This window comes from Vitis vinifera, chromosome 15, assembly GCF_030704535.1.
Source record: "Vitis vinifera cultivar Pinot Noir 40024 chromosome 15, ASM3070453v1".
NCBI classification, from domain to species: Eukaryota; Viridiplantae; Streptophyta; class Magnoliopsida; order Vitales; family Vitaceae; genus Vitis; species Vitis vinifera.
Genome location: NC_081819.1, coordinates 2,132,843 through 2,151,011, shown reverse-complemented (window position 1 = coordinate 2,151,011; position 18,169 = coordinate 2,132,843). Strand labels below are relative to the sequence as shown.

At 30.1% G+C, this 18,169-nt stretch overlaps 1 protein-coding gene across 1 annotated transcript; it reads left to right on the top strand.

Moving 5' to 3' along the window:
* The first annotated feature begins 12,963 nt into the window (after positions 1–12,963).
* LOC100264385 (uncharacterized) lies at positions 12,964–16,916 on the top strand. Its single transcript, XM_002270094.4, is given in 13 exon segments — positions 12,964–13,205; positions 13,861–13,977; positions 14,085–14,309; positions 14,396–14,478; positions 14,556–14,656; positions 14,776–14,899; positions 15,077–15,253; positions 15,353–15,449; positions 15,532–15,702; positions 15,862–16,086; positions 16,221–16,454; positions 16,554–16,643; positions 16,645–16,916. Coding segments are annotated over 13 exon segments (1,821 nt in total). The 5' UTR covers positions 12,964–13,082; the 3' UTR covers positions 16,699–16,916.
* The last annotated feature ends 1,253 nt before the right edge of the window (positions 16,917–18,169 follow it).

Below are 18,169 nucleotides of genomic sequence, written 5' to 3'. Positions count from 1 at the left end.
AGAAACCAAGCCACCTCAAATAGAGGGGAAACTAAACTTCATAAATAAAAAAACCAATGATATTGGATTTTTTGGTTATCATCCGATTCTTCTTTTTCTTTGCACAAACAACAATAATTGAGTAAGGTTCACACATGTTTTATAAGATGCTCTAATATATGTTGAAAAGAAAAAAAAAAAACGGATATAAAAATTTCTAATTAATCTTAGGGATTACATGAATATTATATACACTTAATTAAAACAAAAATAGAAAATAATTTTTCAATGTCACGTATTCCTAAATCCTAATCCATGCTTTCCTAAACAAATTATGCTATGGCTGAGGAATGAGCTATCTAGGATCGATAAACTTAGTACCCAAGGTTCATGAACAAACTACCCTAAGCTTCTTTAAGGTAATACCTAAGGTTCACAAAGGTAGTACCTAAGGTGCATTAAGGTAGTACCTAAGGTTCACTAAGGTAGTACCTTAGGTACACTAAGGTAGTATCTTAGGTACATTAAGGTAATATCTAAGATACAGTAAGGTAGTACCTAAGATGCATTAAGGTAGTACCTAAGATGCATTAAGGTAGTACCGAAGATGGATTAAGGTAGTACCTAAAGTGCATTAAGGTAGTACCTAAGGTGCAGTAAGGTAGTACCTAAGAAGAACCTCTTGAATAACCTATTAGAGCATAATAATCTCATGCTTAATTAAGGAAATTGTGTATTGAGTAGAGAAGTTCGACATTTATCAATTCATCTTTAAACTAAGATGGAAGTGAATGAAATACCTAAGGTTCATGTATGAAATACCTAAGGTTCACAAAGGTAGTACCCAATGTTCACTATGGTAGTACCTAATGAGTATTAAGGTAGTACCTAATAAGCATTAAGGTAGTACCTAAGGAGCATTAAGGTAGTATCTAAAGTTCACTAAAGTAGTACCCAAGGTTCACTAAGGTAGTACCCAAGGTGCATTAAGGTAGTACTTAAGGTTCACTAAGGTAGTACCCAAGGTTCAGTAAGGCAGTACCTAAGGTTGAAAAAGTTAGTACCTAAGGGCGGCCATCTTAAGAAAGTTAGTTTCAACAAGAATGCATAATTGAGAAAAATAAATTAAGAACAAAAATTATAGCAGTATATTAAATTCCCATCTTGTGAAATCATTTTTTGTAATTTTCACTTATTTCCTTAATCAATTCATCATTTTTCACCTCAATTAGAATGTAGTCAAGCACAATTTTTTTTTTTTTTTTTCATAATCTAGTAATTTTGCAATAATTCCCAATTAAAAAAAATGAAAACAGATAATGAAATCCCTAAAAATATTTTTTTTAATGAATGAAATTCTAGGGTTAACTTGGCAACTTTGTTTGCAAGCTTCCTTTATGGTACAAAGCTGCCAATATTAGTTTCCAGACAAGTGTATAAAGTAATATTATAATTGCTATGGAATTACTAAAGCCACATTCTTCACTTAGTAGAACCGTTTCATATATTAATAGAAAGAATACAGTTGTGTTCAAATGTGAAGTTCTAAAACCAGAGAAATGACCCACTGAGCTATAAATCCCCAAGGCTACATTTCAGGCTTTAAAATAGAGTCCATAAAAAGTAAAGGCCTAGCTGATGGTGTTCCATATTTTTATTTTGTGATTTCTGTTTTATTTGACTAACCTTCAACATTTGTGGTTTCCAAAAACTTAACTGCACCATAATATTTTTCTTTTGTTTTCAGTTTTAAGAACAAAATGTGCATTAAAAAAAAAATGCAACTAGAAGGACCTAGCAAGACATGTTGGTAAAGAAGAGCACTGAATAACTCTACTTATTTTCTACAAGTTATAAACTTCATTACCATTATCAAGAATAATAATTTGGGAAAAGGAACTCAATCCACAATAGAAAAAAACCCCAGTGATTGGAGAAGACAACTCCATTTGTTCTTTGCTTAAGCAATGACAATCTATTTGCTAACTTGAAAGGTATAAGTGAAAGAAATTTCTCCTTTAGGGGAATGCATGCACAAAATAAGGACCACAATTGGACATATAATGCTCAATTTTTTTTGGTAACTACAACATTGATCTATTTCAAATCTTAATTCCATAAAATTAAAAAATTAAAAAAATCAACTTGTATACATTTCTTATTTAAAATTCAAGAACAACAATTTAGATTAAGAAGCATTAAAACAAATAATGAGTTTAAGGAACCTAAAATATAAAATAAATTCTTTTTTTTTTTTTTTGTGTTAGAGTTCCTAAATTTTATATAAAGTTGCTATTATTCTATATTTTTAAAAATAAAAATTTGGAAGTGCATCAAACCACACCTTAGTCATGGGAAAAACAAATCTATCAAAAGAATCTTCATAATTCTCTATTCATTTGCTAAGATACGGAGGAAAAGAATAGAAAAGCAAATAAAATCTAAAACCTTCAGTTATATTTGATTGATTAGATAAGTGAAAAGTGTATTTTCCATTTATTCTCATTCACTTGTAGAAAATCATTTCCCTAAAATTTCCTCTTGCAAAACAAAGCATCACATAAGACAAAAAAGAAAAAAAAGACATTTTTTTTTTAGTAAAATTTTCCTACAAGCTTAACATCTGCTGGAAAATAGCTTAATCCCTCATTTAATTAACACAATAACAATTAACTCAATGATTCCGATCAAAATATTAGTTTAGTGATGTATGGACAACTATTCGGAAGAGATAAACTCAATCATTCACTTTCACCCAACTCAATCCCTGAAAATGTCAAAACTTTATATTTCCTTTCAATTTCAACAAATTTCCCAGCAATTGAACACATGAAAGCTAAAAATTTCAAATAAGCCCAATCATGTTGAAGCATGTTAGCATGGAAAAAAAGAAAAAAAAAAACAAGAATCAATAAGAAAACCCTAGAATTAAAATGAATTACGGAATCATTCTCAAGCAATAAAAAATTTAAAAGAAAAATTGTAGATTGAAGCCCTAGACCACTATCGTTCAAATCATATACATATAGAAACAAAGAGTGAGAGAGAGTACCTGGGATGAGAATGATAGAAGGGTAAAGAAAGAGGAAGTCGAGTGAGAGAGGTGAAAAGGATGGGATGTGAGGAGATGGTGGTGGGTAGCGGTGGTGGTAGGTAGAGACACCCAAGGATGCGCAACTTCTGCCAGATCACACACCAAGTTGTTGCGTCTCGATTGTAGACCACACACCAGGAGGGAAAATGAAGAAAATGACTATGGTTTTCTGTTAGGGTTTATACTAGTTAGATGTGTATAAAGGAAGGGGGGGGGGGGGGGGGGGGGGGAATAAAGGAGACAAGAAGGAAAAGTGAATTGAGGGTTTACACACAAAAATAAACGAAGAAGGAAGGTTCCTGCTATTAAGTTGTTTTTTTTCTTTTTAGTCTTTTATTTTTTTTTAAACATGTGGAGGCTGATCTGACCAAAGGAGAGATGCATTTTGGGAATTAAAAAACAACTCAGCCCAAAGTGCATGAGACCCAAAATATTTTTGGGGTTAGCATCGTAAACTTAAAATTGGCAAACCTAGGGTTTGAATATGCTATTATTTTGATATTGATAGCCTGCAACCTAAGTTTCCCAAATATTTTTCTATTTAAAAAAGAATGAAAACTACCTTTTAAAAATAAAAGGTTATTTTTTAATCCCATAACCAAACATACTCTAAACTATTTAATCCCATATGGATAAAATTAATAGTCTAGATGCCTATTCCCATCATTCAAATGAACATTGTCCTAAACCACATGAAAATTGTATCCTAAAGATAAAGATGATCCCCAAAACCTTAAAATATGAAACACCATCCTAAACCCAACTAAATGGAAACCATCATGAAGATGATAAAATGCCAAACCAAAAAAAAAAAAAAAAAACATCATCCTAAATGCCACAAAATGGTTGCCATCCCCATCAACCAAAGAATAAAAATAAATTTTTTTAAAAAGACCCAAACCATCCCATCAAAAAAAAAAACCCATGAAAAACGATGATCCAAACACTATATTGGAATAATCCAAACCCATTCAAATGAACCAAACCATCTTCATCAACCAAAGAAATACCATGAAAAACGATTATCTTCAGGATTACTTTCATGGCAAGTTGATATGGGTTTATTTTATCAAAATGAGCACAATTATAATTACATGGATATGAAAGCAACACTTTATTTTTGAGATTGTCACAAGGTTAGATCTCAAGTAATATATGTGTTTATCTGTGGGAATGCTATAATATCATGATGGTTAGTAAATCAAATAATGATAACTATTTCAAGAACCATGCATGCTATCTTCCATAAAAGACAATTGAATAATGTTGCATGAAAATAATGTCGTATGCATTGTACAAATTAAAGGAAGATATTGTGAGTGTTTAGCTAGGTTGGCAATTCCGGACCAAATTCTTAAGTGTCTCCTAACTTGATTTTTCCAATCCTTCTATGGACTACTTGGCTAATGGAGATCAATTTATTGAATTTGTGAAGAGACCAAAGTTTGTAGTTGAGGTTGGAGTTGGATGGATTTGAATCAACCATTGTATGTAAATGTTGTTTTTTTACTTAAAATATTTTTTAAGGAGTTATGAAGGTTTAAGAAGCAGTCATTTTTTATCAAGTGTTCAAGATGCCTTGTTCCAGGATCAATCCAACCTAAATCCAACTTACATTTTTTTTTTTTTTTATGAAATGTCATCCGTTGGATCAAAGGTTTGCTTCATTTAAAAACCCAAAACTTGCTTTATGTTCTATAAAGAGAGACACAGCAGTAGCCATCCCCTTTGGTTCTCTTCTTCTTTCCTATTTTGGGGTGTTTGATTGCTAAGAAAATCCAACTTTCCTACTATTTTTCCAAATTGTTTTCAATGGATTTTCTTGAGAAAAAAAAATGGGTTGATTCTTTCCTTCATTCATCTCTCAATTTCCAATTTATTTGGGCTTGGGTAAAAACCCAATTTCTTCTTGTGTGGATTTAAGAAGAGGTCGAAATCAAGCTTGTGATGGGATAAACGCAAACAATGCACAACCAGATTTTATCCCCTCTTGTGAGAACCTAATAGGAATCAATTTAATAGAGTAACAACAATTCACCCAATGCAACAAGAATATGAACACCAACAATTTTTAGCGTGGAAAACCTTCCCAAATGTGAGAAGTAAAAACCACGGGACCCTTAGGCCACTTAAACCCTCCACTAATATAATCAATGGGTTACACAATTCTCTCTAGATGAAACTAGAGGTTTACATCAGCCATATCTCAAGACAATTAGTCTTGGCAAATACAAAACAACTTGCATAAAACAATAGAGAGATCTCACCAAAACAGAGTCACTGTTCCCGGACACAAATCACCACTGTTCCAAACTCCAAATCCAATCTCCACCGTTCAAAATGAATATCAATGAGTTAAGAACGTTCTAGCCAAAAATCATCTCGATCAGACCACGGATTAATCTCGATCAAGGCTGAATATCAGAACTGCCCGGGTGAGAAGAAATCAGCAACAAAGATGCACTGTTCACGGACTGAAACAACAACCTTCCGGAACTCCAAATCCGATCTCCACCGTTCAGATTAGAGATCAATGAGTTGAAAATCTCTCCTTCAAATTTCAGGTCGATCGGACCACACACGAAGCGGGATCGGCCGTTTGATGAAATCTGGACAGTAAAGAGAAGAAAAGAAATCAACGTTTTTCTTCTCTCTAACTTCAAAAATCAGTGGCTCTTTTTCTTTTTCTCTCTAACTTTCTCTTCTCTCCTCCTAGGGCTGCAAAGATGAAGATGAAGAAGAGAAAAGGATTTTCTTTTTCCCTTTTATACATTAAGGCCTAAGAAGCCTTAAATGTTTGGGCTTTGGGCTTTCCTCCACAAGAAGGAAATAACCCAACCCAACAGCTTGGTGTGGACTCCAAGTGTGCTTTAGAAGAAGAATGTGAGAAGCTGAAAGTGGAAGGTACTACTCAAGTGGTCTGGGAAGGATTGATAGGCTTGAGTTAGGTAAAACCTTATATTCAATTTTTGTTCTTCATAGTGGAAGTTTTCGATCGGTTGAAGGCCTGTGGTTTTTTATCTCTTCGGAGGTTTTCTGTGTTAAAATTTGGTACCATTGTCTCTTTCTCTCATTCTACTCTTTGATTTATTTTCAGGTTTTTATATCATTGGTTATTTGAGCATATATGTTAAATTGAAGAAAAATGAGTTGAAATAGGTGTGATCATCCATTGGATATCTTGAATAATTTTTCTGTTCATTTTGGTTAATGATATCTTATAATAATTGGAAATGAGTTAAGGAGAAAATTGTTCTTATGAATTGATTTTGAGGAGTGTTGAAGCATTCACATGTGAATTACATTTATAAATTGTTGGGAGAGTGTTCTTGCATTCATACTTGCTTGTGAATTTTATGCTTTGTTGAAAAGTTTGTGGAAGAAAAGTTTATAAACATTGAGAAATTCTAAGGTTAGGTAATTTGTATTGGGAGTTTATTTTAATTGTTCAGCAACACCTATTCAAACCCTCTCTAGGTATAGTCAATTATTGAGATTCACCTTTCAGATATATTAAAGGTAATAGAACTAAATATAGCTCCCTCAAGTTCTCTTACACTCATGAGCTCTAAACGAGGGGTAAAATTAATGTCCATCGAGTAAGATCAAGTAAAAATTTAGCAAATCTATTCACTAAACCATTGTCAACTACAATACTTAAGAAGCTCATATATAACATTGGAATGTGATGACTCAAAGATTTTCATACTGAGCTATTAGAGAAAGTATAATCATATTTGCATAAGAGGGACAAATTATAAGGATGTTACTATATTGTAGTCCTTTTCCTTTTATCTAGGCTATGTCCAACTAAGTTTTGTTGGTAAGGTTTTAAATGAGTCCATTATAATAGTCTAAAGGTATTAAAGAATATTGTATTGTTTTTCCTCTATTGGGGATTTTTTCCATAAAGTTTTTTTCTTCAAGTATGGTTTTTAATGAGACATATTCTAGGAGTGGTAGTCATCCAAGAGACAATGTTATCAACAATTATAGTAGTTTGTGGATGACAACACTATTAGCCTATTTGTATTATCCTAACTTATAAATAAGGATTTTGTATCACTTGGTTTAATAAAAGGTCACAAAAACAACTTACTCTCTCTTGTTATTTTCTTTTCCATATTATCTCTTGATTTTTGTTTTTATTTTATAATAAATATCCTTTTATTGTCTTTTATGGTGGATATTTTTTTTATATTTATGTCTTATTTTAAAAAATTGAATTAAAAATCATAAATGAAGATGAATTCAATTTGACATCTAAAAATATTATTAATCTAAACACTAGTTATCTGCTATTTGAAAAATAATAATAATAGAAAACAAGTTTAAAACATAAATGAGCATTTCTTTGTTCTTTCCATTTTCTAGAAAATTGAAATTTTTTTTTAAATTAATCTAAGTGAAAAACGGTTTTCTAAAAGGTGTTTTCAAAATTTAATTTTTTTTTCAATAAGAAATGTGAAAGAAAATTTTCCAACAAAAAGTTAAAAATACTTAGGACAATGATTATTTATTTATTTATTTTTTAATTGTAAGAGGTAAAGTATTAAGAAAGGGATCTAAATTAGAGATCTAAAATAAAAAATTATCGTACCATAAAAGTTGTTTATTTTGCTTTTTATAATTACTGGGTCAATCCAGTCTCAATTAATTAACATAAACATTAACTGAACATTTAAAATGAATTCCAAATAATCAAACTTAATTATTTTAAAATTTACACAAAAGGTAAATTATCATTCTAAATCTTCACTTAAAAACATAGTTTTTTTTTCTTTGATACTAAGGTCGTTCAGTAATTTTTAATAACGAAAAATAGAAAAACATGTTTAAAAACATGGGTTTTCTTTTCTTTGGTGCTAGGTTTAGAACTATTTTTAATAACATATGTTTAAAAGCATATTTTATTTTAACATATTTTTGGTTGTCTTCATTTTTTTTATGAGGGTTGTTTTTTAAAAAAATAATGAGATAAATATAAATAATAATTAAAAATAAAGTACCACATATAAAATTTATTTTTAAAAAATATTGGGAAACATTAAAAACTAATGGTAAATATTTCAAGTTAGCCTTGTACTGTAAAAAAAAATATGAACTTTTTTTTAGAATAATTTTCAAAATAGAACCTTAAAAGCCCGTTTGGGCGCGTAATTAAAAAATAATTTTCTATTTTTAAAAACAAAAAACTATTTTGAAAAATTCATGAGACTGCGTTAAGTCGTTGCCCTCTATTTAAAGTTTTTTTTTTAAAAAAAAAAAACAAAGTGAAATATAAAATCCTTTTTAGATAACAATTATAAGTTGCTTTCACTAGATTTTATGACAAAAAGAAAAAGTAGAGGAAATAAAAGCAAAATCATAAAAAGTAAATAAATTTTTTGGTCTTCAACGACTCTATTGTTTCTTTTCTATATAAAATCATCATATTCTTTCAATTTTTTTACTAAGCAAATAAATTTCAAATAAAATAAGACATAATATATTGGATTCATTAACAAGTTTAGTAATTTCTAAAAATAATTTGATACTCAATAATTATCTAATTAATACCATATATTTATAGACAAAATTTGATTGTTAATAACTCTATTGTTTCTCTTATACATAAAACTTTTTTTTTTTACTAGATAAATAAAAAGACATGATGTGTTGATTTGTTAATGAGTATAGTAATTTTTAAAAATAATTTGAAATTCAAATATTGAGCTCATTAATATCAAAAAAATATAAATAAAAATTGGTTCATAATAACTCAATTATTTTTTTTGCACATTATTATATTTTTATAATTTTCTCACTAAAAAAATGAATTTCAAATAAAGCGACACTTTGTGTCGAATTTATTAATGAGCTTAAAAAATTTTAAAAATAAGTTTGAACTCAAAATATGGATCTAATCACTATAAAAAATAATTGACAAAACTGATATATAATAAGTCATGACTTTACTGTTTCTCTTATATACACAACTATATTTTCTTAATTTTCTCACTAGGTAAACAAATTTTAAATTGAAACATTCTTTAATATTGTATTCTTAATTGAGTACTAAATGTGTACATATAATAAAAAATTTGACTCATTTACATGTTAAAAAATTCAACTTTATTTGTAATTTATTTTAAATAAAATATTATTAATTATTATTATTATTATTATTACCATTCATTTTTAACAAAAAAAAAAAAAAGAAAAAGAAATAAATTATGTTTCTATGAAGTGTTAATATCCATATTCTTTTAGCATATATTAAAATAATTTTTGTAGAAAAAATTATAATTTTTTTTATTTTATTATGATATGCTATTCACGTTTTACTAAAAACTATTTATTTTTTTATTTGAGCAACATTTAACTAATATTATATATATCATTTAATATATATATATATATTGTTAGGAATTTGAGGCTAATCCAACCTATGGTAATCACCCTAGAGAGGGGGGGGGGGGGGGGGGGGGGGGGGGGTAAATAGGGTGATGGTCTCTTTTTGCAAATTTAAACAAGTGAATGCAAGAGACAATTATATGTAAGTATATAATAATCAATATATAGACAATTGCATATAAATTAAAGAGTAGGGAAGAGAGAATGCAAACATAAGAGTTTATAGTGGTTCGGCGCAACCCGGCCTACATCCACTCTCCTCTAGCTTCAATCCCAAGCTTGAGGTTCCACTAATCCAAGGCTTCCAAACCAAGCCTTCAAGCAATACAATTGGATTATGGTTCCAATTCACCCTTTACACTTCTCAAGAGATATCCCACTCTTGAACAACCCTTCAAGTGATACCTCACACTTGAGAAACTTCCTCTCAAAGATTTACAAATGAATGATCTCTCAAAAATCCTAGCTCAAGAACCTTAAGCTCAAATGATACAAAAAAAACTAGGATTGAATGGTGCACTAAAGATATGCAAGTTTTGAAATAATGGTGCACTCAAAAATACTCTTCCAAGGCTCAAATATAATCAAAAAAGATTTGGGAAGGTTAAGCATTTGAAACAATGAAGATTAGAGCCTTTTTATAGAAGAAAAAAGTCAAACTAGCCGTTGGGGGTTTGACTGGTCGAGCTAGGGGTCGACCGGTTGACTAGCTGTTAGCATTTAATACTTGGTAAGTGACCATTGGGCATTAACCGGACCTCGACCGGTTGAGGTTCAACCTTGACCGGGAAAAGAAGGTCACTGGGAGAGAGAGAAACTTTTTGGCATCCCTTAACCGGTCCTTGACCGGACGAGCACAACCGGTCAACCGATTGAACCGATTGAGTCATTTTTTGGCTCAACACCCAACCTTTTTCAACTTAAAACCTTTTAACACAAGTTTGAAAATCATTTAACACAAGGTTTTAGTTGAAAACATGAAATCATCCAATTCTTAAGGTATTTAAAACAATATTACTCTTGGATGATTTTGGTGCATAAATAAAGAATGAAATGCATGAAAGTCCTAATGCACCAACAACCTTACAAAGAGATCTTATGAAGTTTTGGTCTTGAAAAACTCTTCTCTTTGAAGTGGTCTTCTTCTTCATGATTTCTCCTTGGCTTTATTTGTCTTTGTGATTGCCACTTTGGAAATCGTCTTGCCTAATCACACTTGAAATATGATCATTAGTTCTAAACCTTGTTTTGTTATCATCAAAATCAAGATTAACCAAACCTTGATTTCACACACACACACACACACACATATATATATATATATATACACACATATATATATATATATATATACACACATATATATTAAATGTATTATATTTTTACAAAATAAAAAAAGTATTTTTAATAATAACTTATCCAAACAAGTTTTTATTTTTTATTTTTAAAAATTATTTTTAAAAACAATTTACCAAACACCCATGTTTTTATAAAATTATATATATATATAAAACAATTTTTTGTTCTTTAATTTAAACACAATATTTGAAAACAAATATCATAAAACACACCAACAATCTTACAAAAAGATCTTATGAAGTTTTGGTCTTGAAAAACTCTTCTATTTGAAGTGGTCTTCTTCTTCATGATTTCTCCTTGGCTTGATTTGTCTTTGTGATTACCACTTTGGAAATCGTCTTGCCTAATCACACTTGAAATATGATCATTAGTTCTAAACCTTGTTTTGTTATCATCAAAATCAAGATTAACCAAACCTTGTTTTTACACACATACACACACAGATATATATATATATATATACACATATATATTAAATGTATTATATTTTTACAAAATAAAAAAATTATTTTTAATAATAACTTATCCAAACAAGTTTTTATTTTTTATTTTTAAAAATTATTTTTAAAAACAATTTGCCAAACACCCATGTTTTTATAAAATTATATATATATATATCTATATATATATATATATATATCTATATATATATATATATATATATATATATATATATATATATATATATATATAACAGTTTTTTGTTCTTTAATTTAAACACAATATTTGAAAACAAACATCATAAAACATACTCAAATGAGCCCTTAACTCCTTAACCAATATTTATCCATATTCTTAATCTCATGTTATACAAAACTGATGGTGTAGAAAAATCAAGGGACTAATACCAAAGTAAATATATTAAAGAATAAAGGAATACGAAAAAAGGTTGTGAAAATGTGAAAGATACATGGAAAATATTAGGGATTTTTAGTAAATAAATTAATATTTTTTAGTAAAATTTATGAAAATATATATTAAAGACCAAAGAAATATGGGGAAAATAGAAATTTTTAATAAATAAATTATTTAATATTTTTTATAAAAAAGAATAATATATATTAAAGAATAAGGAAATAAGGAAAAAGAATCTAAGGAACATGACATGAATTTGTGGTAAATAAATTATTTAATTTTTTTTATAAAAATGTATGGAAAAAATAAGAAATATAGAAAACAAGGTTTAGTGAATGAGTTATTTAAATATTTATATATAAAAAAAGGAACAATATATATTATAGAAAAAAAATAGAAAATTTAGATAAATATAGAAATAGTAGAATAAGTAAAATAAATGGGTGTTTGGTAACCTAATTTAATAACTTGAAGTGATTTAATAACTTAGTTTGAGTTAATAAGTAAATTAAGTTTATTAAGTGATTTAATAACTTAATTTGAGTTAAAAAGTAAATTAAGTTTGTTTGGTAAAATAACTTAATGGTATGACTTAAAGTTAAAAATAATTTTAAATAATAAGTAAAAATAATTAATTTATTCTTAATTCCATATTTTCTTTTTCTTTTTTACCTTTTTACCATTATTTGTCTTGATTACTTCAACAATTTTTTTTTGGTTACTTCATGACCTTTATTATTACTTGATTTTTTTGTCTTAATTATAATTTATAAGGATAAACATATCAATTTAATAATTTAAAATTAATTTTATCAAACAATTTTAATACTTCAAGTAAAATTAAGTAATAAATTTTAATTTTTATAAATTAAATATAATTTAATTAATAAGTATTAAATTTTACCAAAACTTTTTAAGTGGTGGTTTTATACTTTTAAAATTTACTTTAAAAAAATTTTAATTTTGAGGTAATAAATATTTTGTAGTATTTCAAAATTTTAAAATAATTTTTAAAATTATTACTTTTTTTTTTTTTAAGTATAAGCCTTAAATAGTTTTTATTATTTTATGATCTAAAAAAAAATAAGCACTGGATTATACGGGGCTAAATTATTTAAAATTTTTTGAAAAAAGAATAATAAATATTAAATAACAAAAAAATATAGAAAAAAAAGGTATTGTAGGAATTTTAATTGTGAAAGGGTAAAAGTTCTGCAAAAACTTTCAGGCTCTATAAAACCCTGTAGCCTGTAGCCTGTAGGTGAACCCTGAGTCAACGGCTTGGGAAAGTGGGTTGCAATAAAGCAGGGAGCCGCATCTCCATCAATAAAACTGCAGATATCTGTTAGATCTCCAAGGAAGAAGACAAGGAAGTAAAGGGTGTGACAAGGCGGCAGTCATGTTGTGGGGCATCCTTCTTGTCACCTCACTCTCACTCCCATGGATACGTTTGCTGTATTATTTTTGCCTCCTCTTTCTCATCTCATCCAACCGTCTTCTCGCTGGGACTGGAACAATTATGGTAACTCTCTCTTTCTCCATTTCTATCATCCATTAATTAATGTATCAGAAAACATCCAAGAGTGGGTCCGTTTTGTCCCTGCTGTGATAGAAATTTCAGATTTCACTCTATACGTTTAGAGCTTGTGAACAATCATTTGGAGGCTCTACATGCAAAAGAACTTGATAAATGATACTCGTTTACTGAAACTATTATGAATATGAAACGACAGCCAATGTTTATACAAAACCCACCATTTAGCTTCAGGAATCGGGGATAAGGAGGAGGTGGTTCTTGTCCTCCTCTGAAATGGTTAGCAGTTCGGAACAAGTTTTTCTTTCTTTGGAAATTAGCATTTTCATTGATTTTAGCTACGAAAAGCAAGAAAATTAATTATAGAATGATAGCCAAGTACCACCTTAGATAGTGACGGGAGCTTTGATTGGTCATATACTTTCCCCTTTGCTCCTCAGAGAGTTTTAGGGCAAAAGGGGAAAATGCTTAAGAAGGAAGCCAATTTCCCAACCTTCTCATGTTCCCCCCTTTTAAGAAAATTTTGGAAATGTTGTCTACCCAACAAAAATTTAGAACAGAGAAGAGCTAGTCCATTTCTTTTTTATTCCATTGTTTCTTTAATTTCTACTCTTAAGCAAACATTCTTGTGTTCTTCGATCAGGACAGTGGGGAGAACAGCCCTAAAAACAATGGTGAATGCTCAGAAAAGATTAATGAAGTCTCACCACTTAAATGTGCATTTGCAATATTTGATGCCGACTTCTTCAATGATGCTAAGGTGATTTTGATGAACTTGTAATTTAGACTATTTATGATCCATTAACTCTGGATTGTATCATCAAAGTTTTATCTCATATAATTACTCTATCTTCTTTTTCCTTTTAGATAGCCGAGATTGAGAAGGGTGCAACTGAGCTGAATATCCCTATATCAAGAGCCAATCGTAAGTTAGTTGCTTCTGTTAATGGAGGTTTACATGATCCATCTTATTTGGTTTTCAATCCTGAGTGGGGCAATGAACAAGTGCAAAGCAAAACCAAAAGATTCAGTTATCCTTCCCTTTCTGGAATACAGAGGCCTGAAAGTGAAGAAGACATTGCCTTCATGACGGTAAGTCTTTCCTACCACCAAATATTTTATTCGCCCTTTTTTTTTTCTGTTAGTGTTTTGTCAATGAAATTGTTGATGTTCACCAGGTTCTTGAACTGGGGGTACTCATTAAGACAAAACAAATTACCTCTGAGGAGCTTACTCGAATTTTTCTTCATAGATTAAAGAGGTAATAAAGCAGAAAAAAGAAAGTTTCCTATGTGTCTGTGCCAGTCATCTTTCTTATATGCATTGGGGAACCACTAGGTATAATTATGTTCTTGAAGCTGTGGTCACTTACACTGAAGAATTGGCATACAAGCAGGCAAAAGAGGCTGACGAAATGCTTGCTCGAGGAATATATTTAGGTACCTCCTCCATCTATTTCTTCTCATCATAATCTCAAAGTAAGAGTTGAAGATTTGAAATTAATATATGGTACAATAAATCCCTTGATTCCAGAATGTGATATTGAGTTGTGTTACAGGTCCCCTTCATGGGATTCCATATGGATTGAAGGATATAATTTCGGTACCCCAGTACAAGACTACTTGGGGTTCAAAAACTTTCAAAGATCAAGTTCTTGACATTGAAGCTTCAGTTTTCAAGAAGTATTACAAATATTTCTTCATTCTTTCCATTCTCTCCTTTTTCTGAATACAAATCCTTAATAGAAGGAAAGGGACCATGCAGAAAGATGATATATCTTTTTAAACAAAAAGGAGAAACCTGATGACAAATTTTCAGTCATGTTCAGACCAACTAATTTGTGACTCTGATTGGTACAGGTTGAAGTCTGCTGGGGCTGTTCTTGTTGCAAAGCTTGCCACTGGATCACTGGCATATGGTGGCATCTGGTTTGGAGGTAGGACAAGGAACCCATGGAATATTGAGGAATACCCTATTGGTTCATCCGCTGCAGCTGCTGCTTCCACCTCAGCAGGTATCCTTAATTTAGTGCTTGAGCTATTATAAATTTTGATTTCTGCCCATTTGATTTTCTAGCTTGGTTTCTTGGTTCCTTTTTGTGTTTAAGTCCTCCCCTGACAAAAGCACCAACTAAGAAATTACTTCCCTGCTGCTTCTTGTGGTGTGACTGCATTACGCCCAACTTTCGGTGCTGTTGGTCGAACCGGTGTAATGAGCATATCAGAAAGCTTGGTATCACCATAATCATCTTCACTTTATGTGCCACATTTGTTTCCCTTATTTTGTTGTGGAATCTAAATATATATATGTTCAGGATAAGATTGGACCATTCTGTCGAAGTGCAGTAGATTGCACAATTATTCTGGATGCCATTCTAGGAAAGGATCCAGATGATCCCTCCTCAAAGGACATTTCCCTTGATGATCCATTCTCAGTAGACATCACAAATCTTACTGTTGGGTATCTGGATGATGCTGAGATGGAGGTAAGAGTGGGTCTACGTATTAAAATTAAAATTTTTGAGTTCAAATTATCATTAGATAGATCACTCAGACATTTGCCAGGTCAGTAACTTTATCACGTTCATGCTGCTTTTAGAGTTTAGATTTTAATATTTTGAACCTTCTTGGGATGGCTTTGCCAGGTTATTCATATCCTTGAATCAAAGGGTGTTAAAATGGTTCCTTTCAAATTGAATTACACTGTCAACCATGTTCAAGGAATCCTCAATTTTGCAATGGACGTTGATATGTTGGCTCACTTTGATGAGTGGCAGCGATCTGGGGAGGATGACTTTTATGAAGCTCAAGACCTATGGCCTGTTGAACTACGCCGTGCACGCATGATTCCTGCAGTAGACTATGTTCAGGTTAGTTCTCTAAGATCTGATTACATCATCATCAAATGAACTTGTTACTTAAAAATGGGTTGGGATTAAAATTTATAATGTTTTATAATCTTAATCTATTTTATTGTGATTAAGATTTGTGATATTATTCACAGGCACAAAGAGCACGAGGAAAATTAATTCGGGAAATTAGAGAAAGTTTTACTGTCGATGCTTTCATTGGCAATGCAACTGATTGGGAGAAAGTCTGCATAGGCAATCTTGTTGCTATGCCTGTTGTTATTGTCCCAACAGGTTTTACCAAAATATCTAACCCACCTCCTGATGGTAGTCGACGAAGGAGCACCATCACCACCGGCATTTATGCTCCTCCAAACCATGATCACATTGTAAGATCGATGATAAGAGCTCTATTCACTGATTTTTTCAATTAAGAAAATCAAGTTATAGTAGGTGATGAAGTTTTGTTTTGTTCTCTTTATGTGCAGGCTCTCGCACTAGCCATGGCTTATCAGTCAGTCACCGAGCACCATAGACAACGTCCACCTATCGATGATCTTGGGCCAAATGACTTTATAGCTGATTCCATATCCACACCTGATTACCTATCCTCCTAGACAATTCCATGTTTAGAAGGATCTGTACCTTCTGGTTCAGCTGTCACGATGTAGCTCTCGTGTACCAGCTGCATATTAGTAGTCATCCAGCACATTTGAATTATTTTCAGTGTTGCAATGGAGTCGGTGTTATCAAACCAAGTCATGTAATGAATGTAGTAAACTAATCAACTGCCCATAATGGGCTTTTCCTGAGCTTATTTTGGAGATGGGTTTTGGCTCAGGTTTGTATCTTGGGAATGCTTTGGGCTATATATATATATATATCGTAGGTTAATTGATTTGGCCAGTGTGTGGTGTGTTCGAGGACATGCCTCTTAGGTAATTTTATTAACTCTCGTAGCCATAAGATCAAAAGCACATCGAAACTTCATCCACAACAATAAATACGTTAGGTCACATGCAGCTCTTAAAAATCGAATACCAAAATAACATATATTCTTAAGATGGATACATAGATTCATCTATCAACCGGCCCATTCTTTGTTATTGAGATGGATAGCCTATCAAGGATAAAAATATCGACAATCATATATATATATATATATATCTTTATTTTGATTTTATGGATATATCAGAGAAATATTAATGGATATTTTGACATAAAATATCGATGGACTTAAAATTGATCAAAATTTATAATAATGTAAAAATAAAAAATAAAATAAAATAAATATTAGAAACGAAATTAAAAATGTAATGGACATTTAAAGTTGTTTTGTTGAAAAAATTGATATATATATATATATATATATATATAATTTATTATATTTGATAATAATATTATATGTGTCAATAAAAAAAATATAAATTTGATAAGCGTACATTGATTATTAAATTATATCAAATATTGTGATATTTGATTATAATATGTCTAATTTTAAAATATATTTAATATTAAAATTATGATACATTTAATTTAATTGTATTAAAGGCTATAACATAAATGACGATAAGTGTATAATTTTTTAATATTTAATTAATACATTAATGATATGAAAAACACTATGAAGAAAATTATTATGATAATTTTTATATTTTTACTAATAAATTAAATGAAATTTTTTCATTTAATTATAAAATAATTATAATTAACTTGTTCTTCAAAGTATTCTTCAAGGGGCAAACTTGCCCTAGTGGTGGGCAAGGTCGTACTCCCCTCAACGATGGAAAAATAACTTATTTTTGAGCTTTGATCATGTTGATTGTCGTTATATCTGTGATAAATATCGTTTTGAGATCTATCAATATACGATATTTTAATCATTGAGTGTACATTAATGTTGCATTGATTATGCATAGAGCCAAAAGACTTGGTTTTTAAAATTGATGACCTCCCGAATGAGCATTTAACCAAGAAAAAAAAATAATTAAAGAAATTTGTTTGATTAATTTAGAATGCATTTGGTAGTGCTTTAACAAACCACTTTTAGTGTATAAAAAAAATATATATTTTTTTTAAAGAGAACTTTACAATTGATAAAATT